At 41.4% G+C, this 27,927-nt stretch overlaps 1 protein-coding gene and 1 long non-coding RNA gene across 3 annotated transcripts; both read right to left on the bottom strand.

Moving 5' to 3' along the window:
• Positions 1 to 359: 359 nt before the first annotated feature.
• LOC132207996 (uncharacterized) lies at positions 360 to 14,830 on the bottom strand. The gene is made up of 3 exons (XR_009444105.1): positions 14,707 to 14,830; positions 11,898 to 13,334; positions 360 to 2,905 (listed from the first exon to the last, which is right to left on the bottom strand). It is a non-coding gene; the product is annotated as an uncharacterized LOC132207996 (long non-coding RNA).
• Positions 14,831 to 17,944: 3,114 nt separating this feature from the next.
• On the bottom strand, positions 17,945 to 27,443 carry LOC132207993 (gastrula zinc finger protein XlCGF8.2DB-like). 2 transcript variants are annotated; one of them, XM_059643765.1, is made up of 2 exons: positions 27,302 to 27,443; positions 17,945 to 23,738 (listed from the first exon to the last, which is right to left on the bottom strand). In XM_059643765.1, exon 2 carries the CDS (start codon positions 22,270 to 22,272, stop codon positions 21,448 to 21,450), a length of 825 nt encoding a protein of 274 aa, XP_059499748.1. In that variant the 5' UTR covers positions 22,273 to 23,738; positions 27,302 to 27,443; the 3' UTR covers positions 17,945 to 21,447. The 2 variants fall into 2 exon arrangements, with proteins under 2 accessions (XP_059499748.1, XP_059499747.1); XM_059643764.1 differs by having other exon boundaries at positions 17,945 to 23,717.
• Positions 27,444 to 27,927: the final 484 nt, after the last annotated feature.

Raw genomic sequence — 27,927 nt, 5'->3', positions numbered from 1 at the left:
CAGTGAGGTGTGCTGCAAATGTTTTCCAACTGTACTTTTTAATGGTTCCAACTCCTAGGCACAGAACAGAAGCCACTTTCTAAGTCTGTTTCGAGTCAGGAAAAACATGACTGAATCCTGGAAATGTGTGTCAGTTCAGATACTGATGTCAAACTGTCAACTGTTCCAGAATAAAAGTAAACATGTTGAAACTTCTAATCTGAAATTGACTGTTGCCATTACAATGTAACCATGCCTGGTGCTCACTTTTAAAATAGACCTGATCAAAGTCTGTATTAAAATAGATGGAGAATGTTAACCTCAGACACGATGATACAATTGGCATTTCATCTGCCAGGTGAGCAAGGACTTCTAGCATCTTTCTAGGATTGCTCTGTTTTATTTTGTTAAATACCAGAATAAAGAAAAGTACATTAAAAAACATTACAAGTCATAGCAACACGGGAGTAGACTATTCTGCCCATCAGATGCCTCTGCATGTGGGTTATAGTAAACAACGGCGCTTGTCTTAAATGGTATTACGTCCTGTCCAGTCTGTCCAAAGGCCTCAGAAACTGATAGTCAGACTTTGAGGCACACAGTGACTACACCTAGAGAAATGGTGGTTAGCAGCAAGAAAATGCCTGAGGTCAAGATCAGCAGCAGGACAGCAGTAGGTGAAGGGCTCAGAGGTGAAACCTAGCAATCAGACTGGAGGGAGGACTGTGGTGCGGACAGCCCTGACTAGACGAGAGAACACCTCGAGATTTGACTTTATTTATTTACTACCATATGTACGGTGTAAAACTTTGTCTTGTGACCACTGCAGGCAAATCATAGTAAGCAAGGACATACAGGTCAAAGGATGCTGGGACAGAGTGAGGTGTGTAGCTTACGTCACACAGGAGATGTGCTGAGCAAGATCAGCATTTGAACATGATTTGAAGTTAGATAGCCCATTCATCAGTCTAATAAAGTCCGGAAAAAAGCTGTTCTTGAACCTGCTGGTGCGTTTGTTCAAGCTACTGTATCGTCTGCCTGATGGAAGAGGTTGTGGGAGAGCATTACACAGTGGGAGGGGTCTTTTATGATGTTGGTAGCCTTTCTTTGTAGGCATGTAGTCCATGGGTGGAAGGTTGGCTTCCGTGATGGTGTGGCCTGCGCACACCATCTTCTACAGTTAGTTCAGTCCTGGGCAGAGCAGTTGCCGTACCAGGGCATTTTGAACCCAGGGCAGTATGCTTTCTATGATGCATCTGTAAAAGTTGGTGATGGTCCTTATGGACTTGGCAAATTTCCTAAGCTGCCTGCAGAAGAGATGTCATTGTGCCTTCTTGACCGTCACATCTAACTGGTAAGTCCAGGCCAGTTTCTTGATTTTTTATCATCACTCCTGGAAACTTAACTCTCAATTTCCGCTCTGTTGACTTAGATGGGAATGTGTTCTCCTCCCTTCTTCCTGAAGTCAATGATTCGTTCTTTTGTTTTGCTGACATTGAGGGAGAGGCCGTTTATCATTGCATCATGACACCATGCCTCCAGTCTCCTTTCTGTAGGACACAAACCTCAATTCAAGTGGGCAATATTTTCACACTTTGCCACTGAGCAACTTTACAGAAGGTCATGGGCCCAAACAGGCCAAGTAAGGGCAGGGCAACAGGAACTTTTTCAGGCCATTCAGCTCCGAGGCTGCAGAACAGAACTTGCACTGTGTTAGTTACAGGGAATTGCTGAACAAGCACTAGCCTCCACTCGACAGTGCCCCAATTGTAAGATGCAGAGGGAAATTGATACCAGTTAACAGTCTGCACTGGAGGGTTTATTATTGAGGGAGTGGGGAGATGGAAGCTGATGGTGGCGCTGGTGCTGGTCCCTGAGTCTCAAATCAGCAATTATCAATCCTTCAGCTACTTCCTGTAACATTCGGGTGACCACCTGACACTGAAATTCACCGAGTGACAATCTCCTCTTGTAAATCTCCAGTAAATCTGCCTCTACCACCCTCTCTGGCTGCACATTTCAGATAATAACCTTCCCCATTATTTAAGATTTTACTCTGACATTCTAGCCACTTGTGTGAAACAATGTGGAACGGAATGTTTGTCAGTGTTGTCATGGCGACCTATCTGCAGTGACATGACTGGGTTTCAAACTTCACCCTCTCCGCCGCTGCCTCCTCAATCAGCCTGAAACTATGTTCTTTCAAGCACTTGCCCAATTTCCTTTTGATTGCTCCTGAACCTCGGCATTTGAAAGATTTCTCCCCAGCGTAGATACTGGTGTACTAGCAGCTTGGACGAATTAATGAATCCCTTCCCACACACAAGAGCATGTGAAAGCTCTCTCCCCAGTGTGAATTCGCTGATGTATCGACAGGCTGGATGATCGCCTGAATTTCTTGCTGCAGTAAGAGCTTTGGAATGGGGAGTATCCTATGGGAATGTGCTGGCTCTCCCTCAGTCCACACGGACATTTAAAGCTCTTATCCCAGTCACAGCAATGACACTGTCTCAATTTTGCAAATAAAAATATGTACCTCTTCCCACACACAGAAAAGTTAAATGGCCTCTCTCCAGTGTGAACCTGCTAGGCCATCAGCAAGGTGGATGAATGAACAAATGCTTCACCACATTCACTGCAACAGAACAACCTCTCTCCTGGATGACTGCGTCAATGATATTCCAGCTCATATGAATAATTGAATACATTCTCACAGTCTCTACATTTATATGGTTTCTCCCCAATGTGACTCTGCTTGTGTTTTCGCAATCCAGATGATCAACTGTAGCCTCATCCACATCCACAACGTGCTGCAGTTTCTTCACTCTGTGAATGGGGTGCTTTCTGTTTCCAGGAATCAAGCATCACTGTCAGATCCTGATGTGATATTTGAGTTTTCCACTTGTACATGTTCCCCATCTAATATCTGGTGAAACGAATTGAAAAAAGGGAATGAGAGAGAGAGAGGGAGAGAGAGAGAGAAACAACAAAAATACAAAATAAAAACTGAAAGAACACTGGATGCTGTAAATCAGGAACAAAACTGGAAGCTGCTGGGAAAGATCAGCAAGTCTGGCAGCGTCTGTGAAGATAAATCAAAGTTAATGTTCTGGGTCCAATGACCCTTCCTCTGAACGTCCGGGTCACCAGACCTGAAATGTTAACTTCTGTGAAGAAAAATCAAAGTTATCAGATTTGCTGAGCCTTTCCAGCAACTTCTGTTTTTTAAACAAAAATTCAAAGCAAGATTGTGAAATTGAGCTGAATAAAGCTGCTCTTTCATGGGGTCAGCAGGTGAAAGGAAGAGTCTGAAAGCTGCCAGATTTTACCAACTTACATAAGTGTCCATCAGGAAGTGCAACCTACCACCAGGTTTTGGCCGACACAAGAGAAGTTGGGAAGTCAGCAAGGAAGGATTTCTATATTTGCATCTCAATGTGAGGTTTGATGGAACCTGTCACCTCCACAAGTTGGAAAGCCAAGAGCAGCAGGTCTGTGTAAACATTATCTCCAAATTCCCTTCAAGTCACATTCTGATTTGGACATAAGTTGCTGTTCCTGAATTGTTGCTGATGAAGATTCTATAAATCTTTATCAGAAAGCTTATGGTTGTACCTTCACCACCTTGTCTGCAACAGTTCAACAACAAGAATACTATCACCTTCTCAGTGGGGAACTTGGATTAGACAGATCTCCTCAAGTTCCATTTATTGCAATTTTTCTTTGGATTTGGGTTAGTAAGCAGTGTGTTTCCTGTGCATCTGAAATTAATAATTATCTCGTATTACTGTAGCCACAGCGGTTTACTTTAAAACAGGTTTTTGAGGCCTGGCTGTAAATTGGATATCTTTGCGAGCACCTCTTACGGATTTTTTGTTCTTCTTAGATTATTTTCTAACCCGTTAAGGAAAATAATGGGGCCTCAAGGTTTGATAGAGATTTACAAAACTTTCTTTTAAACAGTTGAGCAAAACGCTCATTGCTCAGAGAGGGAGACTTCAGCTTTCACTTTTACTTTGAGTTTTGAGCGGACTTGTGAAGTTATTGGATGAGGAATGCCCTGCAGTTCAGTTCTCTAAATAGTGAAGGAGATATCGTGAACTAGATAACCTTAGAATGAGGAGTTAGAGTTTGCCCACACCAGACGTGTTGTAACTAAACCTTAAAGCCGTTATTTTAAGCTGAGCATATTTAAGCTTGAGTACATAATAGCTCCAGGGAGAAGCTGTAACATTAAAGCATTAAAGCCAAAAGTGTGTTAAACCTACAAAGGTGCAGACACAGAGGCTCTGGTGTGAGTACTGCATAACTCTTGGATACAGGCTAGGCCATTTAGGACTGAAATGAAAAACACTTATTCATTGAAAGGGTCGTGAACCTGTAGAATTTTCACCCATAGAAGGCTGTGAAGCCAAGTCTGAATATATTCAACAGACAGATGGATTTTTTTAAGACTTTAAAGGTGTCAGCAAGTGCAGGGCAAAAGCAGGAATGTTGTACTGAGATGAGGATCAGTCACGATCACGATGAATGGCAAGGCAGACTCAAATGCTGAATGGTCTGTTCCTGCTCCCAGTTACTATGTTTCAATGAGTGCTGTATTGGGTAATGTACAAAAGCTATTTTGTTTCTTTTTAATTTATGACTGGGTTTTTGCAATTTGTGTGGTTATATATTTACTGTGTTTTTAAAAATAAATTACTCAAATTGTATTATAAGTGAATAGTTTGTTTTATTCTATTTTATATTCATCTCTTTTGCTAGTTAGTTTCTATTTAATTGTTAAAGCAAAATCTGCAGCACTATATGCTTATGTTTTAGTGAGAGATAACATTGTTAAACTATTAGATTTCTGCCTGGCTTGTCTAACAATGACTTCAGCTGGGATCATAACATGTGGAGGGTCATGCGGTCTCTTGATAGGATTTTGGAGTTCCTTAGCTTTAAAAAGTATCTGTGTCTTTCTTGTCCAAATAACAGCTACAGAATAGTTCCAGGGCATAAAGCAGAGTGTAGTGGGCATGTTCATTGCACAAAACCTAACAATGGTTTAGATGTGGCTAAGAGTTTTCCGGAAGTGAAAGATAATTCACTGATCAATCTAAAATCTTTGAAAACTAAACCAAGAGAATTAGAAAATAAATTGAAGGTAGAAGTACAAGTAGGATCTTGTGAGGATGAGAAACTTCAAGTCATTTTTCAACATTTAGAATTGGAAGAAAGGAAACTTTGAAGCAGGATATCACAGTTGGAATTGGCTGATATATAGTTATAAATGAAAAGAGACAGGACTTTGAGAAAAATATAAATACCTGAAATTATAGAAAATGAAAAATAGAGAGTAATGAAATTAGAAGGCAAAGTGAACAGGGAATAATGGAGACAGAAAAGCAAGGAGAAATGCAAAAGGAGGTGGATTTTAAAAATCAAACTCCAAAGAGATAAAGAAATTGGAGAACATGAGTTTGTCAAGGAAAAGGTGAGAATAGAGAAGGAAGAAACAGGTAATACCCTGACGGGTAATAATGATTCCATTGAGGGAACTGATTTACCCAAGAATCTATGCTTTGTATCTAAATTAACAAGGATGGAGCCAAGACATGCTTTACCCCATTTAAGAAGGTCGTTGCACAGATTAAATGACTAAAAGTGATTTGGACTCCCATGTTACAAAGTATTTTGGCATGCTATGACAGTATACACCAGCTCCCCAGGAGAACAGTCTGCAATGTAGGAAGCTTTCTAAGTGACAACAATGAATGCTTATCTGCTCGTCTCTAAAGCTTATGAATGGAGGGTGACATTTACTGATACCCCCCCGAAACCTCCATTAGTGTACATGCGCAAAACACACACGTGCAGTACACCAGCCTGTACTGCCAATGAATTCTTACCAACCGGTTGTTAATCTTCAAGCTTACTTGGGCCCCACCGCATTTTGTTTTGTAACTAGTAGGGTTTTCACAAAGTCTGCACAAGTAGAGCTTTCTGCATTGCGTATGTCAGGAAACTCAGCTTTAGTTGAAGTTAGAGAAACATTTTGAGAAGTTATGGGAAATTACCATCATGAAATAATTCAAATAGCAGTCTTTCAAATTTATAAACTTATTTTGATAAGCACCAAGTATTCACGACCAGTGAAGCAGCAAATGTGGCAGATACTGTTACTATCTCACACAGACACATATGTGGAGAAATGAATGTATGGCGATATTTCATCTCACCTGATTTTATGTCACTGGAGATGTTCTTTTCTCTCTCTTTCTCAGTCAATTCTTGTTGGAACCAAAAAGAATGTATTATTTCCTCAGCATGAGGAAATCCTTCTAACACACAGCCAGTATGTTATCACACCCAAAGTGATGGTACAGGATTTAGATGATTGGCACACATAAGAAATGTGAGAATTCAAACAGTGTGAAAAAGGTAGTATTTGCAAACAAGAACAAGGGAAGGTCTCAGACCTGAGAGAGTGAGGTTTATGGGCTGTCATAGAGTCAGATACACAAATGGACTGAAGCTGAAGCTCAAAATGCAGCTTCGATGGTTTGACAGTGACATCACAGGCAGTCTGGCCAGAAGGTGGCCATAACTGGGTGTTAAATATCACAAGTTACAATGAAGTTGAAATGAAAATAAAGGATGCAGCAACTGGATAGAAGGAAGACTGGTGCACTGGCACAAAAGAGCTGTAGATAATCAAAGCAGTATGGAAATTTCATTTCAATAAAACAAACCCCTGTGAACATTGGAAATTTTAAATTAAAACAGCAATCGGACAAATGCGGCAGGTCTGGTAGCATCTGGTGAGGAAGAATAGTTAACATTTCAAACCCTGTGACTGTAGTCCTGTATTCTTTGTTTCCAATTATGCAACGTCTGCAACATTTTGCTTTTATTGGTGGCATGAGGCTTTTCTCCTTGGAGAAGGGAAGTTAACTTGAGATCTGATTTGTGTGTGCAGAATCCTGAGATATCAGAACAGAGTCGATAGTGAGACATTGTTGACTGTGTTGGTGAAATCAGAAGCAGAGGATACCAGTTCAATGAGACTAACAAAGGAATTCTCACATGAGGAGGGTGAAACACCTTTCCCATTGCAAGTGGGAGAATGCATTGTCAGGTTCATTCAGCCCCTTTAGAAGAGAATTGGACAATTACGTGAATGAAAACGATGAGGGATTGGGACACGATGTGGTGCTCATGCACAGACACTGGGGGTCAAATTCTGTCCTTCGATTCTGTAACAAGATGCAGGGAATTCTGGGACTGCATGTGGCTCTCATAACCTCCCCGATCCCCAAACATTCAAATCAGATTAGAGAAATGAATGTGTGCATCACAGGCTGGTGAGAACAAGTGGGTTCAGGGCTGTGTGGGACCTGCACCAGCACCAGCACCAGCACCAGCATGGTGGGAAATGAGGAATTTAAACTGCACCTAAACTGGAAAAATCAGATGCGCTAATGTAGCCTTGATGAAGAGTTCATAAAATGTTCTCAAAATAGTCGCTTTGAACAGCATATTCTAAAGCTAACCTGAGAGCCAGTTGTACTGGACTTGATGTTGTGCAATGACAGAGGTTTAATTAACAACCTCACAGTGAAGGCACTCAGAGGTAGCAGTGACCCTAATCTGATGGAATTTTACAACCATTTTCAGGGACAGGAGTGGGTCTCAGACTATTATTTTAAACTTTAATTAGGGCAGTCATGTGGGTGTGAAATCAGAGCTAGAGTGAAGTGGCAATTTAGCTTCAGAGGTCGTTTGAGATACAGTGGCAAATAATTAAGGGGATACATCAGTATACACCCATCAGATACATTTGAGTGAGAAAGAAAAGTTCCAAGTCAATAAGTATGCTCCAGTAATCATCACACAGATATGGTTACAGGATGACATGGATTTGGAGCAGGATATTGAAGGATTCATGACATTGGAGGATAGGAAACTGGGAAAAAATGGAGGAAATACTACAGCATCTGCGGGTAACTATAAAATCCATTTAAGATGATGTCAACTACAAAAAAACATGCAATTGCTGAAGTATGGGTGGCAGATTAGACAAGACAGAGGGTATAAAATGGCAAAGAATGATTTCAAGATTAATAAGGAGGGAAAAAAAGAGTAGGAGACAAAGTTAAGCAAAATACGAAGACAGTTTAGCGGTTTCTCTGCATATTTCAAACAAAGTTCAGAAAGGAAGTGTCTGGACTAAAGGAGAAAAGCCTGACGAATTGCTAATAGAAAACAAATAGATGGTAGGTGAATTGAACGGGTATTTTTCATTGGCCTTATTCAATAAGCAGGAATTAATCAGGAAACGGAGGAACTGAAGAAAATTACAATCACCAGAGAAACATATTGAGTGAATTGGAGGAGCTACATGCTGAGACACGCTTAGTCCTGATAGACAGTATCCTGGAATTGAAAGGAAATGACCAGAGAGTTGATGTGTTAGTTTTGGTTTTGGATTTGAAAATTCCCTTGATTTGGGGAAGATTCATAGATTGGAAAACAAAGAAATTTAAATCCTTTATTCAAATGGGTATAGACAGTGAATGCAGGTAACTGCACACCAATTAACTTATAACGTATTCCCTGTGATGTATGTTATGATCAAAGATGACATAGCAGGGCATGGAGCAAATTTTAAGGTAAGCAGTCAGTGGTTCGGTAAGAAGAAATCAACTTTAAATAATTTATCGTCATCCTTTCAGGAATTAACACATTCTTGATGAAAAGGAGCCAATGGAGCATAATGGCACAGGTTTCTTGGGATAATTCAAGAGACACTGCAGAAATTCATTCCAAGGAAGAAGAAACTTGCTAAGGTGAGGGGGAGACATTCACTACCGCACGGGATGGTGGGTAAAGATATTCCCATTGGTGAAATTGTTAGCTATGCTGTGAGAGTGAATTGGGATGGCAATCAATATAACCTAAAACAAAATAGTATAGAAATAAGTGTAAAGTACAAGAATTCCTAAATATTTTCAGGGAACTGTTCAACAGCATTGTTTTATTCATTCATGGATTTGCACTTTATTAACTGGGCTAAGTTTTGCTGCCTGTCCTCAAATGATCTTGACATGGTGGCAGTGAGCTCGTGTGCGTTTGGTTTGGAGACACCCACAATGCTGTAAATGAGGATTTTAATCCAAAATATGTTTTCAGTCCAGCGAGTAAGGTTGTACGCCTAGACTTGGTTTTTGGAAATGACGAGGGCTAAGATTACGCAAGGGATCTAGTATTAATCCCAATGGTACACCACAGGACACTGGCCTCCAGTCACACACACAGCCTCCTCCCATCACCCACTGTCTCACCAGTCAGCCAATTTTGTATCTAACTTATCAAGTTACCCTAGATCCGCTGTACTTCGATCTTTAATTTTATCATGTGGACTTTCCTGTTTGGTCTCACTGGTTAGCTCCTTTTAATGGTTTAAATGTTACTTTACTGTCCATAAATAATATAAAGAATGGGTGGTTGGCCCTGGTGTATTAAAATGTGTAACACCATCTTTTCCACTGCCTGTACCAGGGAGCAAGCAGAGGTTTTTTGGAGGGTTGAAGAAACTGATCTGATGATCCTGAGTCTGATGAGTAGCGAAAGGGAGTGGGATCCCAGCCATGGGAACAATCTGATTTGGCCAAATTGTCTTGAGCAGTGACTAGAGAGTGAACAGGAGTGGAGAGCTTGATGATGAACGCGGCAGGCAAGACACTGATCTTGACCATATCATCAGCTCCCTGTCAACCATCTGACTGGAGTTTAAGTGTTTAGAGATGTACAAACGTTGTATTTCTTCAGCTGTTGCATTATTTCTGAGTTAACTTGGCCCCACGTTAATAATGTCATGGCAGGATATTGGATGTGAAGATTTATTGAATTAAACTCTGAGGTACTCTGTGATGAAATAAAGAGTGAATACTGAACATATGTTGAGTACATGGAGGTATTTGTCAATCTATGGGGTTGACTAGGTCTGAAAAGTAACCAACTGGAAAACCTTTTCCAATCACTTCTTGCATTACTACAGCAGACAGGCCTTGTTTTAACAGCAAGTCAATTGTACTACAAATGTTGTAGTAGTTTAAACATACTGTATGTTTAATATATTTGAATTATTTGACTTTTATTGAGAATATTAATCCCTATAACTGGAATGAGATTTATCCAATATTATCACAAACTGACCTCAATTAACACTGTTCATCCCCAAATGTGCTTAACAGCAAATTTCTGTCACGGAAGTAACTTGTGAATTGGCTGGTGTCTTAGCAGATTGGATGAGTGAGTGAATCTCGTTCCACACTTACACCAAATGACAAACAAGAAGCTGTCACATTTCAACCTCAGAAGTGCCCTGTGTACCTCAGATTACCCAGGAATGGCAAGGTATCTTAAATTTTTGGGCATTAAATGAAACCAGCTGATTCAAACTGCCCCTGCCATTCAGAATTACAGGACTGGTGTTCAACAGTACTGGAATGCTTGTTCTGCCATTCACATAACTATGTAATATGAGATATGTGTGATGCTAGGCATGTCTGCCATAATCCCAAAGACTGGCTGATCATGTCAAACAGCATTTCCTTTTGAATGTTTGCAACGGCAAGATACTGATCACACTCAACTAGTCCATGATTGTAAAATGCAAATGACAGTATGACATGCAATTGTGCAATTTGACAACATTTTCAAAATATTTCATAGTTATTAATTACAGTTGCTAATTGCTAAGAATTACACTGACAATCAATTTAGAGTTGTCAGTCCAGCTCACAGTGTGGTCCATTTGCATGCACTGGAATCTGTGTGTTAGTACACAAGACCCTGTTATTTGTTGACAGGCAAAACATGTACAGATGCTGTACCTGTTTCAACTCAACAAAATAGGCATCAGCCATTAGGTGGTTAATTTTTCAGGTCAATGCCAATCACAGGCAATCTGCCTGGTTTAAAATGTAAACAAAGCCGTGAAATGTCTGCTCCAGGCCCACAGGGTTCCTTCTGTTTAAAAATCACAAAAAGTTTCCAAGTGAGGCAGAGTTTCAGCCAATAGGGGAGCTCCAGATCCAGCCCCACCACTCAGTCACCCCAAAGGGTTGGAGGACCGGCTGTTCACGCTTGGTCCTCCAACTAACAAGAACATCATGAACACCCGATATGGGAGTTGGAAAAGATTCCTTCCCCAATCCTTATAAATTAATGGGAAAATAAATTATATTTGGTCTTTTCCATTATTTCTTAAATTCTCCCATTTCTTGGTGTTTTACTACTCGATTATTTAGTGATAATTAACTGAGCTTTTAAAACTTTTCACTTCTAAGTGACTGAGCATAGTTCGCAAACATTAAGAGTTCACTAGATAGTTAAGTACACAGTACTGGGAGGTGTTTCATTCAATAATTCTATTCTATTTTTAATCTTTCATGAGCTGTGTGCTCACAGTCAAGTTGGGGATGTCCTTACTTTCCAGGTGTTTGTTTTGCTGAGCTCTTCTCATTCTCAGCAGTTATGTTTGTATTTCCTCTGTGTGCATCAGTGACATTCAGTTCCGCATTTTTAAAAATATAAACTTGATTCACTGAGGTGTATGGGTTTGATTTAAAATGTTACCAGGATAAAATAGCACAAAGATCTAAAAGATGCAAGAGAAAAATTGGTTTTCTTTTTTAGTGGAATGTGCTTAGCTAATGAATGCTTGTTGGTTGATCGACAACAGTCGAACAGCAAACTCCTATGGTTAAGTGGTTACGCCAACAGACACAGAGAGAATGATGTAAATATAAATATTCCAATCTGAATCCCTCAGATCTGAAACATTTCTGAATGTGTCGTAATTCGCAAAGGCTAGGAAAGTAAAAGTTCAACCACAAATATCACATGAAGGAATAGGTTATACTCACTAGGAAAGCCTGAAGATCTTTTCCTTGGAAAAGAGAACGCTGAGAGATGCCATATTAGCAATGGAAGGTTTTGTTCCAGTTTTGTGTTTACTAATGTAGGGAAAGCAGAAATGTGCCCATTAACTTCCAGCCAGGAAAGGTCATCGTTCTACACCAATTTTGATTTGACTGCACATTTCCAGCTTTCATCATTGTTATTTCTGACTTTATACACAATTGTAAAGGGTTTTCTGATCAAGGGCTAGGATTTCTGAGCCATGGAAGAAAATGGCTGGAACGCACTTCTTGCTCTCCTCAAGATCGACTTGCTAGTTCAGTCCTGGCTGTAACGACCAGCAGCGATACTGTCAGAATCTGACTCCCAGTCAGTTGTGAACTCGCTGATGTTGCAGCAGATTGGATGACTCAGTGAATCCCTTCCCACAAACAGAGCAAATAAATGGCCTGTCCTCTGTAGGAGTGCGTTGGTGTTTCAGAAGGTGAGATGCACATGTGAATTTCTTTACGCACATGGAGCAGGTGAACGGTCGCTCCCCAGTGTGAATTCGCTGGTGTGTGACTAGGGTCGATGATCGTGTAAATGCTTTCCTACACACAGAGCAGGTGAATGGCTTCTCTCCAGTGTGAGTGCGTTGGTGTCTCAGCAGGTTATTGCTACTTTTAAAAGTCTCCTCACAGTCAGAACATTTAAAAGTTCTCTTCGCAGAATGAACTCGCTGGTGTCTCAATAGGTTGGATGAATTAATGAACCCCTTCCCGCATGCAGAGCAGGTATATGGCCTCTCCCCAGTGTGGGTGCGCTGATGTACACAGAGTTCAGATGATTTTCTGAATCCAGTCTTGCAGTGAGAGCACCTGAAAGGTTTCTCATTGGTGTGAACACGTTTATGGGACATCAGGTCCCCAGAACATTTGTAGCACTTTCCACAGTCTGAACATTTAAAAGGTCTGTCATTAGTATGAACCCGCTGGTGAGCAAGCAGGTTGGATACTCTCTGAATCCTCTTCCACACTTGGAGCAGGTGAACGGCCTGTCCCCCGTGTGAATGCGTCCATGCATTTCCAGCTGGGATGGCCAAATGAATCTCTTCCCACAGTACTCACATTTCCATGGTTTGTCCATGGTGCTGGTATCTTTGTGTCTCTCCAGGTTGGATGATTTGCTGAAACCTCTTTTACATAAAAAAACGTGTAATTTCTCTGGGTTGAGAATGGTGGAATGCTTATTCAGGCATCGTAATTGGTTAAAGCTCTTTACACAGTCAGTGCACGGTAACATTCTCATTTGGGTGTTTGTGTGTCTCACGATGAAGTTTTCCCCAACAGACAGAAGAGGCAAGCATTTCTATTTCCACATTGAAAAGCTGATGATAGTCAGATCTGACTAGTGATGTTTAGTTTGCATTTGCCATTCACAAATCAGCTTCGCCCAAACCTCTGTAAAAGAAATACAGAATGTCAGTATTTTGCAACGATTTGTAGCTCAGGTCGTGGGTGAGATTGTTGACTTGCTCACCTTGAAAACAAAAACAAGCCAGCTCGGTGAGCAAGTCAACAACCTCAATGCCAGGATCACGATCAGTCCATTGATGGCAATTCAGAGCAAATAATTCTAGCTTCTCAGTCAGTCAAATTGATATTGCGAAGAGCCAGTGCAGACATGGCTGGTCAAAAGGTCTCCTTCCACACTGTAACATTTCTGTGACAGAATGTTCTTTCCACTCAAACTAATAAAAGCAAAAATAAAGAACAAAGTCATGAGGAAATTCCCAGCGTCAATGAGACATTTTTTTTACTCCATATTCCTTCCTGGGATGAGGGCACCGCTGGCTAGGCCAACACTTATTGCCCATCCCTAATTGCCCAGATGGCAGTTATGAGTCAACCACATTGCTGTGGGCCTCGAGTCACATGTCGGCCAGACCAGGTAAGGATGGCAATTTCCATCCCTGAAGAACTTTAGTGAGCCAGATGATTTTTCCAACAATCGACAATGGATTCACAGTCATCATTAGACTCTTAATTCTAGCTATTTATTGAAATCAATTTCCACCATCTGCCGTGGCAAGATTCAAACCCAGGTCCCCAGAACATCACCTGGGTCTCTGGATTAACAGGCCAGTGAGAATACCACAAGATGATTGCCTCCCCTTATGCTGACATGTTACCATTGTGGAAGGTATCAAATGTAATGGTCGGCAGTGTGTGCCCAGGGACAGCTGGGCATGGAAGACACTTCTCATGGAGGGCAGGCAGGAAAGTAGAATTAAAGTAACAATCTGATCAGCCATGATCTTACCAGAATGATAGAGAAAGCTCGCTGGGCTGACGACTGTTCCAGTTTCTTAAATAAGAATGTTCAGTAATAATACATGTCCCACTCCTACGGGTTTACCCAAGTATTACAGAATGCTGTTTTAGCCAGAATTCCCTGACTCGCCCACTCTTCTCCACGCTGAGCAGCCACAGATGAGAAATCAGGGCTGAAGTGACACAAAACGAGAAGTTCAGCTCTTCTACGTATCAGGAGTTGCAGCCGCAGCCGCAGAAACTCAAGTGAATGTATCCAAGGCCCATGGCAACTCGAGGCTGCAGAGGTCAGCTGTGGCTGGGAATCGGTGAAGCTGCTGAAAACCCCATTGTTAATTACAGTTACACGCCTGGCGCTAGGACCCAGCTGAGACCGTTGGAACCCCACTCACGACAGGAACCCAGTCAAGATCGCGACCACTAAACCGGAACCGCTTCCTGGGCAACGGCCTGGATCTGGAAATACAGCACCTGTAGATTCATTTTTAGTTTTCATTACCTTCCAGAGGTGTTTAGAAACCCCTCCCGGGCCACTGTGGTTTCCATCGCTGCCGTCGCACTTTCAACCTTTACCGACTGCGAATGTGACAAAAGAGCGTCTTCCTCCGTCGCCATGACTCTCAGCGCACACATTCCAAAGAATTCAACGGCACGACGCCTGCGCAGTGCTGTCCTGTAATTGTTAATCAGGGACCTTTACCAGCGCGGGGGCTGCTGGGTACAGGCCCTTCCATTGAAATCCCACAATCAATAAAAATTTTACTGTGATGCAGCAGATGGAGAACGGTGCAGTACAAAAACAATACAGCACAGAAGCAGGCTCTTCAGTCCTCCAAGCATGCGCTGACAGGTTTTGCCCTTCCCTATTAAAACTGTGTTCTCTTACATCCCTCTGTTCCCTTCCTATTCATAGACAATGTATACATAATATTTACTTTTTTCAATATTTCAAGTCTGAATCTATAAATAAGGAACCTAAGGGGCATTTTTTTCAGGTCGAGGGTAGTACATGTATGTAATGAGCTACCAGAGGAAGTGGTAGAGGCTGGTACAATTACAACTTTTAAGAGGTATCTAGATGGGTGCGTGAACAGGAAGAGTTTGCAGGGGTATGGGCCAAATGGTATTAAATGGAGCAGGAGAGGCCTCGAGACTGCATTACCATTTCTCAAATCTCTAATGGGTTCCCAACCTCAACACCAATTTTGCCTCAAATCCCTGCAAAGTCTCCCATTTCTCTCAGGTCACCTCTCAAGCTTTTCTCTTAAGAAAAGAACTTTTTGCTGTTTAACAGAAAGTGCTATAGAAACATAGTAGGTCTGGCAATGTCTAAGATAAGTGAAATCATGTTAGTTTCAAGATCTTAGCACTATTTTTCTCTCTCTCTCTCACCCTCTCTCTGCAGGAATGGCCTCACTGCATCCTACACAGTTGTTACAATTTTTAACAATTATGTAGCAATTAAAGTTAAAATTCTATTTTCTTTCTTTATCATTTGCAGCACCAGCAAAGGACTTTAGACTCATTTCTGTCTTTTTTTATACCAATCCTGAATCAAAAAGAGCTACAATAACTAACTGAGAGACCTGCTACATTTATCCAGCACTTTTTTTTGGACAATTTGTGTTTCTAAATTAATTCCCCTCAATGTGTCAAATGCCTTAAATACTTGCTCACACGGTCTTGGTGTCTGTTGTTTGAACACTGCACTGTGAAGACTTCAAAGCCATTTTATAAGAAGCAAGCCCACAGTAACTGAAGTCCACATGTAAAAATACAAAAATATATTTCCTTCCTAATCTTTTAAGCCTGTTTATTTCTTTGTACTGCTTAGCAGTAAGTCATACAACTGCACCAGAAACCTCTGATCCTTAGAATCTTTTTAACCAGTGTCTGAACATGTAGTCCATAACATGAGAATTGGCAAAAGTTGTAGACACACAGAACAAAGAAAATGTTGTGTGAGACTCAGAAAATAATGGAACATTTCTTATACTGTAGCTGAAAAGAATTGGTTTATTGAAACAGTTTTATTCACCATTTGACCGAGTGACTGGAGTCATACAGGCAAACATCACGAAATTAATTTTCAATGTTAAATCATGGAGCAAGTACTGAAAATGGATTGCAATGTGAATGAGAAGAATACATTGGAACCTTGGGATTTTCTAAAGCAATTACCTTTTACTTCCTTGGACTGTGTGGCGTCAGTGAAAAACCCATTCATCACCTTATAAAGCAGGATTTGAACACTGACTGTGGGAGGCCAAGTTAGCTCAGTTGTCAGAACATACGCTGCTTAAGTGCAGGGTTGTGAATATGAGCCCAACACTGGGCACCACCTGTTTAATTATTTAGTATTTCCCCTCTGCAAATTCCCTTCCTCCAGCTATTCATGATAGGCTAACTCTTTCATCCCATGAATCAGCTTAGCGAATCTCTTTTGCACTGCATTCAACACCAGCATATCCTTTCTTAAATAGGAGTACCAAAACTGTTAATAATATACCAGTATGGCTTCACCAACATCCAATACAGTTGTTACAAGATGTCCTTATCCTCAAACACCAACACCTCGCAATTAAGGCCAAAATTCCATTTACTTTCTTCATAACTTCAGCAGCAGTTTAGGACTTAAGACCCGTCCTTGTCCTTTTCTTACAAATCCTGAATCGAAAAGTTATAATAACTACCTGCAAAATGCCATCCCACTGAAACTTCAACCACTTGCTCGACTTTGTAACCTAAAGTTAAGTCCAGGACCTTTCCCTTCCTTGTTGGGACTTCTACTTAGTGGCTGAAAAAAATGCAGTCCTGGATGTATTTTAAAAATTCTGATAAATCCTTCACACTGTGATGACGACATTAATGTTGAGGAAGTTGAAAGCTCCTGCTACCACAATCCTGCTACTTTTACACTTTCTCAAAATTTGCCTCCTTATTTATTTGTGGAGTTTTCAAAGATGCCACCCCTCCTTATTGCTGTAATAGATTCCCTAAACAAAATAACAATATCTCCTCCTTTACCACCTCCACTGCCTTGCATGAAGGCCCTGTAACCTGGAATACTGAGCTGCTAACCATGTCCAAATGACAGCAATGCCTTTATGGCCCCATTAATTTGTATCCTTGAATCATCTGCCTTATTCATCTGACTCCAAGCATTAAATACCATTCACCCTTAAACTCCCTTATACCTTAAACTGGCCTGTGACAATGCCTTCCAGACTCTTGTCTCTCCTCTTTTTGGCCCTTATTATTATTTTGAACATTCTCTCTGGATTTCAGCCCACTGCTAAGTTATTTACAAGACCCTCAACAGTACTGGAAACGCACCCCCCACCCCCCACAAGGATGCAGGTCCCATTCTGGTTTAGGTGTAACCGCTGTGTGTAATTCTAGTCTTCCTGCTAAAGCAAGGGTGTTGTAAAACTTGAAAAGGTTCAGAAAAGAATTGTAATGGTTATTATTGTAATAGTGTACCATTAGTACATTAAGTTTCAAGCATTATGGGATGACCCTGTTCCCAATTGCTCATATGAAGTGTACTGACTGTCATTCTGAGTGAAAAATAAAAACCACACGTTCCTCGCGCATGTTGGAGGTGAGGATGGAGGAGTTAGGGGAGATGGAGAGCCTTTCAAAATAAACTAGTCTGCTTTTGAGATGAAGACTCAATGCACAGTAGTTTTAATAAAAAGTTGACTTATATTGTTTTTTTTCTCCCAACTAGGTAACCAGACATGTGGTGTTTTCAAACATCATGAGAAACATGCCCAGATAACATGACGTGGATACAGATAATAGGAGCAACAACAAAAATTCCTACAGATTCTTGGGAACTCATTGGTGGTTATCCACAGTGGCTCAGCGGTTAGCACTGCTGGCTCACAATGCCAGGGACCCAGATTTGATTCCACCCTTGGGCAACTCAGTGTGTGGAGTTGGCATGTTCTCCCTGTGGCTGCGTGGGTTTCCTCTGGGTGTTCTGGTTTCCTCCCATGTGTTGGTTAGGTGGATTGGCCAAGCTAAATTGCCCAGAGTGTTCAGGGATGTGTAGATTAGGTGGGTTACCAGGACATGTGTCTGAGTGGCATGCTCTGAGGTTTTCTGTGAATTCTTGGGCCAAACAGCCTGTTTCCATACTGTAGGAATACTCTGAATTCTATGAAAACCAGTCCTAATGAACTAGGAAATCCCTTTTCACAGTGTGCAGGTGCATTGTCTTTACCCAGTGTGAATGTGTTGATATACAGCAATAAAACATCATCATTTTCAAAACCTACCCTACAGTTACATAATTGTTATTAAGATTAATGTAAAAGGACTAATAAATTAGACACCATTTATTTCAATGCCAGAGGCCTAACAACGCAGGCAGATGAACTCAGGGCAAGGTTGGAAATATGGAACTGGGTTGTCATTGCAATTACAGAGACAAGGCTCAGGGATGGACAGGGCTGCCAGCTTAATGTTCTAAGATATAGATCCTATAGAAAGGATAGAAAGTCAAAAGCGGGAGGGGAAGCAAAGCAAGAGAGGAGTGAAAAGTGGCATTTTTGAGCAAGGGTAACATTATGGCTTTACTTAGGCAGGATATATCTGAGAACACATCCAGGGAAGTTATTTGGGTGGAACTGAAAATAAGAAAGGGATGATCACCTTATTGGCCTCCCAATAGTCAGCAGGAATCTGACAAACAATTTTGAAAGAAGATCTCAGTTATCTGTAAGAATAACAGGGTGGTTATGGAATGGATTTTAACTTTCCAAACACAGACTGGGAATTCCATGGTGTAAAAGGTTTGAATGGAGAGGAATTTGCTGAGAGTGTGCAGGAAAATGTTCTGATTCAGTATGTGATGTACCGACTAGAGAAAGTGCAAAACTTGACCTGCTCTTGGCAAATAAAGCAGGACAGGTGACTAGGGTATCAGCATGGGAGGGCTTTGGGGCCAGTGACCATAATTCTATTAGTTTTAAAATAGTGATGGAAAAGTGTAGACTGGGTCTGAAAGTTAAAGTTCTATATTGGAGGAAGGCCAATTTTAATGGTATTACACAAGAGCTTTCAAAAGTTGATTGGGGCAGATATTTGCAGGTAAAACGGAAAGGTTCAGAAGTGGGAAGCCTTCAAAAATTAAGATAACGAGAGCTCAGGGACAGTATATTCCTGTTTGGGTGAAGGACAAGGCTGGTGGGTGTAGGGAATTCTGGATGACTAGAGAAATCAAGGTTTTGGTCAAGAAAAAGGAAGGACATGTCAGGTATAGACAGCAGAGATTGTCATTATACTCTTATAAGGATTCACTCAATGTTATACTTAAGAGGGAAATTAGGACGGCAAAAAGGGGACATGAGGTAGCTTAGGCAAATAGCATTAAAAGGAAAATCCAGAAGGATTCTACAAATAGATTAAGAACAAAAGTATAACTAGGGAGAATAGGGCCCCTTAAAAAGCAGCAATGCCGCCTATGTGTGGATTTGCAAGAATTGGGGAATATAATAAAACAAGTACTATGCAAGTATATCACTATTTACTACAGAAAAGGATATGGAAGATACAGACTGTGGGGAAATAAATAGCAACATCTTGAAAATTAGCCACATTTCAGAGATAGTGATGCTGAACGGCTTAAAACGCATAAAAGTGGACAAATTCCTGGGACCTGATCAGGTGTATCCAAGAACTTGGAGGGAAGCTGGGCAAATGATTGCTGGGCCCCTTGCTGAGATATTTGTATCATCGATAGCCACAGGTGAGGGACCAGAAGTTGGCTAATATTATTCAAGAAAGGTGGTAAGGAAAAGCTAGTGAACTATAGGCCAGTGAGCCTGATATTAGTGGTGGGCAAGTCGTTGGAGGGAATCCTGAGGGATAGTACTTGAAATATTTGGAAAGGAAAGGACTGATTAGGGATAGTCAACATGGCTGTGTGTGTAGGAAATCATGTCTCACTAACTTGATTTTTTTTGAAGAAGGAACAAAGAGGATTGATTAGGGCAAAGCAGTGGATGTGTTCGAGATGGATGTCACTAAGGCGTTTGACAAGGTTCCTCATGGTAGACTGATTAGCAAGGTCAGATCACATGGAATACAGAGAGAACCAGTCATTTGGATACAGATCTGACTTGAAGGTAGAAGACAGAGTGCTGGTGGAGGGTTGCTTTGTAGACTGGAGGTGTGTGACCAGTGGTGTGCCGCAAGGATCAGAGCTGGGTCCACTCATTTCTGTCATTTATAAAGATGATTTGGATGTGAATGTAGGAGTTATAGTTACTAAGTACCAATCCTTGCAGCATACTGCAGGCCAAAGGCCTTTCCAAATGGCCAGCTCTCCCTGGATTCCATGTGATCTCACCTTGTTAATCAGGCTACCATGCGGAATTTTACTTACTGAAATCCATATCAAAAACATCCACCAGTCTGCCATCAATATTCTTTGTAACTTCTTCAAAAAAAAACTCAATCAAGTTAGTAAGACATAATTTCCTACGGACAAAGCCATGTTGACAATCCCCATTCAGTCCACGCTTTCCAAATACAAGTAAATCCTATCCCTCAGAATTGCCGCCAATAACTTACCCACAACCGATGTCAGGCTCACCAAAAGTTTATTGTTCCCTGGTTTTAGGTTACCACCTTTCTTAAACAATGGCACCACATTAGGCAACCTCCAGTCTAACAGCTCACCGATGACTGTCAATGGTGCAAATATCTGAGCAAGGGGCCCAATCACAAGCCGAGCTTCCCGCAAAGTTCGAGAGTACACCTGAAGAGGTCCTGGGGATTTATCCACTGTTATGCTCTGCAAGGCATCCAGCACCATCTCCTCTATAATATGGAACTTTTCAAGATACACATTCATTTCTAAGTTTTCTAGCTTTCATATCCCTTTCCACAGTAAATACTGATGTAAAATACTTGTTTTGCACCTCACCCATCTTGCGCATTCCCATACATAGGCAGTCTTACTGTGCTTTTAAGGGGCATAATAGTGTCAAAATTGGCCTTAGACCCATTTAAAACTTTAACTTTTAGACCAAGTCTATCCTTCTCCGTAACTATTTTAAAACTAATACAACTATGATCATAGGCCCCAAAATATTTCTCCCACTGACCCCTCAGTCACCTGCCCTACCTTATTTCCCAAGAGAAGATCAAGTTTTGAGCAGGGACGAATGACACACAAAACAGCCTAAAGATCAAAGTTCATTCCTTGATTTAAGAGCAAAATCCTTCAAATGTGGTTGTGGTGAACTTGCTGGTGTGTTAACAGTTGGGATGATTCAGTGAATCCCTTTCCACACATAGAACAAGTGAATGGTCTGTCCCCAGAGTGAACTCGCTGGTGTCTCAGCAGGTTGGTTGAGTGAGCAAATCCCTTCCCATACTCGGAACACGTGAACGGTTTCTCTCCAGTGTGAATTCGCTGATGTATCAGCAGGTGAACTGTCTGAGTGAATGCTTTTCCACACTCCCAACAGGTGAATGGTCTCTCTCCAGTATGAAGTCGCTGATGTGTCAGCAGGTTGGATGAGTGAGTAAATCCTTTCCCACACGCAGAACAGGTGAATGATTTCTCTCCGGTGTGAACTTGCTGGTGTCTCAGCAGGTTGGTTGATGAAACGAATCCTTTCCCACAAATAGAGCAGGTGAACAGTCTATCCCCATTGTGAATTAGCTGATGTATCAACAGGCTCGATGACAAAGCAAATTCTTTCCCACATACAGAGCAAGTGAATGGACTCTCTCCTGTGTGAATTTGCTGGTGTTTCAGCAAGTGAGATGTCTGCGCAAATCCTTTCCCACACACAGAGCAGGCAAACGGTCTCTCCCCACTGTGAACTCGCTGGTGTTTCAGCAAGTTGTTTGACTGAGTGAATCCCAGCCGACAATCAGAGCAAATGAATGGTTTCTCCCCAGTGTGACTGCGTTGGTGCATTTCCAGCTGGGATGGGTAAATAAATCCCTTCCAACAATCCCCACATTTCCACAGTCTCTCCCCAGTGTGACTGCGCTGGTGTTTGGACATTTCAGATGAATCTTCACAGACTCCACGCATTTCCCCCTGGTGTGAACAGTGCTTCTTCCTTCAATGTTCAAAATCCTGAGATAATTAGGTTATGACAAACAGATTGAGTGTCAGATCTGGATGTGGTTTTGTTTGATTTCTCTGAATGCAATCCAAATTTCAAACTGAAAAAAATGTAAAGTAGAGAGAGAGAAACCAGAAGAACACACACAAAGATTGTGAAACTCAGAAATTAATCTGGTCAATTGTGGATCCAACACTGAGGGGCACTGCTGGATTGTCAGTAAAACTGAACTGATTCATTAAATGTCCTTCAGGGAAGTCAGCGTTTGCCCAAAACTACAAAAAGAGATAGAGTTTGGGCAGACATGCAGGACAGGCATTTTATACATCTGAAAATGAATTCAATTCCTGTTTTCTCCCCATACCCTCTGATCCTTCTGAAGGACTAAGATGCAGCAAAATACCCGAAATCTGAAATAAAAACAGAAAAAGATGGAGATACACAGCAGATCTGGCAGCATCTGAAATGGTGATAGATGCAGGAACCATTGCAATCTTGAAGAAGCGTTGAGATGATCATCCATTGCACCATAATATAGGTTACACACCGAGTGCCAGAAAATGGGCCTAGTTTAAACAGGTGCTTGATGGCCAGCACCGATACAATGGGGACAGTGTGTTCAACAATGTTACCGGAGTGTCTGACCCCATTTAGTTCCGTGTTTCTCTCCTATTCTCTTTTAGGAAACAGGCAGCAGCAAGTAGTGAAGAATGCAAATGATATTTTGCCCTTCATTGTGACAGGATTCGAGTAAAGGAAGAGGGATGTCTTTCTATAAGGGCCTTGGTGAGACCACACCTGGAGTAGTGTGCACCTTTGTTCTCCCTTCCAAAGGAGGGATGCCGTGGCTACTGAATGATTGTAAAGAAGGTTCACCAGACCAATTCCTGGGATCTCAGGGTTGATGTATGAAAAGAGATTTGATCTTGATTAATCCTTCTTTCTTTTAATCTTTCAGCCACTGACAACATCATGAACTAATTTCACATCCCATTTGCTGATTTGAGTCTTTTACTGCTAAAGCTATACTTTGGTTCCCATTCCCCTGTCATACGAGTTTAAATCCTCACCAGTGGAACGAGCAAAAGCATCAACAAGAATATCTGAGATAATGGGAACTGCAGATGTTGGAGAATCCAAGACAACAAAATGTGAGGCTGGATGAACACAGCAGGCCCAGCAGCATCTCAGGAGCACAAAAGCTGACGCTTCGGGCCTAGACCCTTCATCACCCTTGTGCATGTCCTACCTTACCCAGAAACAAACAAACAGTCTCAAAAGGTTTAGATTCCTGAGACATCAAGTTATATCTCCAGCCAAGCAGTCATCTCATCTGTCCTCTTATTCCCGCCTTTACTAGCACGTGCATTGTAGCAGCTCACACTGTTACGGGATTAGATCACGAAAGGTCCTGTGGGGGTATAAAAGAGTCCTGTTGAGAAGGAACATTAGGGAATTTACTTGGGTTTCTGTACACAGGCAGTTCAAAACACAAGCAGTTTAATAAGAGGCAGTTTTTAAAGACCTGGTTCAGCCACAATCACAAGTTTGTTACTTAATAAAAAGTAGAAGCAAAAGTCTGATCCTACAGCATTCTGAACTGTTCATGTAATTGTAATCAGAAATGCAAACAACCAATTAACGTGAAAGGGTTAGCTGAATTCCTTGAGTAAATGTTTGTCAGCAATAAAAGCAGCTCACTGCATCATTATGGAAGGCAAAGCAATAAATGGTGTTGAACACAACCTCGAAAAGACCAACAACATAGGAAGGGACAAAGGAAGGTTATAAAGAGAGAAGTCAGGGCTGCAGAGAGATAAAACAATTGAAATGTAGATACGGATAATTTGAATAAATTCTTACATCCAAAGATCAACGGAAGAGTGACAAATATAGATTACAAAATCCAAAGTGAAGATATGGTTAGTGCCCTAGTTATTTGAGAAATCTAAACAAATTTTGTTTAATGGCTTGGTAAAGATCTAAAGTGACTGAATTTGACCCTGGGTGGAATTGGAATAGATGCTGTTTATTAAAACAAGAAAGTAATAATGCAAAGTGCTTAGAGTAGAAAATGAATCTTCAATTTAAAAATCATTTGCAGCACGCAAATCGTTGGGGTTGTAAACTGCAGCAGCAAGTCAGAAACACTGTTTATTTGATCTTTTAAGCTGAAGTGAGAGAGGGATTTTCCACAATTTGTCAACTGTATTACAAAATTGTAGTTACTTTATATCAGAGTTGAGTTTAAAAGGCTTTAATCACAATTCCTAACAATCCACACTACAGTTAGTAGAGAATTTGGAAAAGTTCTTACTGGTAAGCTACTATTTTGTTTTTTTGGCAAAAAACATGGCGCAGCTGGCAAATGTCTGAGGAATCTAACTGTCAAAAGCAATGTAAGGTTCCCAAAGACAGATAAAGTAGTTTTCTAGCTAACCTCAGGGGATTATAGGAGGGTTTAGGACTGAACATCGTCCACGATTGTTTGCTTACTGGATTGGATCTCTTGATTTGGGGTGTGTGGCTAACAATGACAACAATATTGCACGTAAATAACATCTAGCGAAAGGAATAAAAATATGACGATCAGTCAGGGAAAGTTTGAGTGTCATTGCCCACTCTTCAAATCTGAGCTGTATTTAAGAGTGGAATTAGGCCTCACGTGAAAGCCAGGTTTGGAGTGGACTCTGGCCTCTCCCACACATGCGGTAACAGAGCTCTGAATAAAGGTCGCTTGTACAACTGAACACAACACAAAACTCCTCCCTACAACAAAGTGGCACTGGGTGTAAGCTTGACAATACTACATTTGAGATCTCGTACTTTAGTGTATCTCTTATCTTCCTATCTTCAGCTTTCAGGTCCTCCTATGTCACTGGTACAATCGGATGTTCACCCTCCCACTCCAGAATGTCCTGAAGCTGCTCCATGTCATCGCTGATCCTGGCACCAGGGAGGCAACATACCATCCTGGATTCATGTCTCTCTCTACCCCTTACTATTGAATCCCCTGTCTCTACAGTCATATTTATCGTTTCCCTCCCCTTCTATGCAGCGGAGTCACTCCGAGTGCCATGAACTTGACTGATGCTGCTTCCCGAGTGGCCACCCCACCACCACCAAACCCCCCCCCCCCCCCCCGCCCCGAGCAGTACCCAAAACAGTATATCTATTTGAGGAGGATGACCACGAGGGACTGCAGCACTTTCTTTCTGAGCCTTTTACTTGTCTGATGGTCACCCATTCCCTTGCTGTCTGTGTCATCATCACCTGCTGCGTGACCAATCTGTTGAGAATGCGACCACAACCTTCTCAGTGTCATGAATGCTCCAAACTGACTGCACCCACAGCTCCAGCTCTGAAAAGCAGTTAACCAGGAGCTGCAGATGGACACACTTCCTGCACAAATAGCCAACAGGAACACTGATAATATCCCGGAGTTTAATGCGGAAAAATGTGAGGTGGTTCACTTTGGAAGGAGTAACAGGAATACAGAGTACTGAGCTCATGGTAAGATTCTTGGTAGTGTGGATGAGCAAAGAAATCTCGGGGTCCATGTACATAGATCCCTGAAAGTTTCCACCCAGGTTGACAGGGTTGTTAAGAAGGCATACGGTGTGTGAGGTTTTATTGGTAGAGGGATTGAGTTTCAGAGCCAAGGAGTCATGTTGCAGCTGTACGCAACACTGGTGCGGCCACACTTGGAGTTCTGGTCGCCGCGTTATAGGAAGGATGTGGAAGCACTGGAAAGGGTGCACAGGAGATTTACCTGGATGTTCCCTGGTATTGAGGGAACATCTTATGAGGAAAGGTTGAGGGATTCGAGGCTGTTTTCATTAGAAGAAGGTTAAGAGGTGACCTAATAGAGACATACAAGATGATGAGGATTAGATAGGGTGGACACAGATCCTTTTTCCCTCGTAGGGAAATGGCTAGCACGAGGGGACATAGCTTTAAATTTAGGGGTGTTAGATATAGGACAGATGTCAGAGGTAGGTTCTTTACTCAGAGTAGTAAGGGAATGGAACGCTTTGCCTGCAACAGCAGTAGACACGCCAAGTTTAAGGGCATTTAAGTGCTCATTGGATAAACATATGGATGGTAATGGATTAGTGTGGGTTAGCTGGGCTTCAGTTTGGTTTCACAGATCGACACAACATCAAGGGTCTATGTTCTATTGTGCAAGAGGAGCACACCACAAATCTGAGGTTTTCTGTTGTGACTTTTCTCCAGATTCAGCAGGTTTCTGCCTGAAAGAGAATTTAATTAAGATAGGTCCTCCCCCTTCATTTCAAACATTACTATTATAAATTAAATGTCCCTAACTTTATTTAAGCTAATATATACTTTAAAAACTGTAAGAAAATTCTTTACAGTATCAATTATCAATTGGCTGTTTCGGTTAGGACTGAGAGACTTTCTGAACTGCCCAAACTGAGACTGAGCATCACACTCAATCTTTCAGCTTCACTTTCTTTCTGTTTCACCCAACTCCAAAGCACTCTCATTTAGCCAAGCAGCACTCACAGTGCAGCCTTTTCATTTTCATTGTCTGCTCACACCCACTGTGATCTCAGCCTACCATACTGTTTCAATTCAGCTCAATGGGAGCTCAGGGAACAGCATCTTCACGTTAAATGCAATAATTTATAACCCTCAGGGCTCAACACAGACTTCAGCAGTTTCAGGATCAATAGAGTTGTCAGGATCTGGAAGATTCCACCTGAAGGGGTACTGGAATTTGTGCCCATAAGGAATTTTAAAAGGAAGTTTGCAGATATTCAAAAATGAAGAATTTATAATTAAAATCATGAAGTGGGCAATTGGGACTAAATATGACAGTTCTTTCAAAGAGACGAGATGCTGTTTGGACAAATCTACCCCTCTCAGGCCAATATCTCCTTTCTCAGCTGCAGGGTATAGAACTGAACACTTATCCCAGGGCCGATCAACCCAAAATTTTAATTTTCTGCTTTCAAGTTACAAACTTACCGGAGTATTCTCCCACGGATAGAATGGTTAAACCTCTTCCCTTTCCCAGTTAAGTGTCAATGATACTCAGATCCTGATCACTCTGCTTAATGGAGAACATGCTTTGTTGATCCTGGTCTGCAAATTATTCTCAAATAATATCCTGTAAAACAAATCCACAAGATACAAATAACTGTCAGCCCTGGATAGAAATCCAGAAAGCACAGCAAGATTGTCTGGAAAAGGCAAACATTTCTCTTGGTTTCTGTTAGCTATGTATAAATCCTCCTCTTCAAATCACCCTGCTCCCCGACACAGAAAGATGCAGAGGTAAAATACACCCACCATGAGAGGCTGAGGAAGTCAGATATTAATAAATTTGACCAGGGAGCACAAGGGGACTCAGAGCACTATCAGTGATTTGATCCCAATCATACGAACACTGGACAAACGGATATGCTTTAATAGATCATAATATTTAAAGCAGGACTTCAGACAGTGAGAGTGCAACAGGTAACATGAAGTTCTAAGGAAGGGTTAGCGGATCCGAAACGTTATTTTTTTTCTTTCACAAATGCTACCAAAACCTACTAAGCTTTTCCAGCAACTTTGTTTTTGAACATAAAAGCTCTGAACGCGTTTTCGGC

The sequence above is a fragment of the Stegostoma tigrinum genome, unplaced genomic scaffold (assembly GCF_030684315.1).
Source record: "Stegostoma tigrinum isolate sSteTig4 unplaced genomic scaffold, sSteTig4.hap1 scaffold_240, whole genome shotgun sequence".
Lineage (NCBI taxonomy): Eukaryota > Metazoa > Chordata > Chondrichthyes > Orectolobiformes > Stegostomatidae > Stegostoma > Stegostoma tigrinum.
Note: the sequence above shows the minus strand (reverse complement) of the source record. Positions and strands in the feature narration are given on the sequence as shown.

Bases quoted from the DNA above. Each gene is read 5' to 3' on its own strand.
- LOC132207993 (XM_059643765.1), bottom strand. From the start codon at position 22,272: ATGCGTGGAGTCTGTGAAGATTCATCTGAAATGTCCAAACACCAGCGC.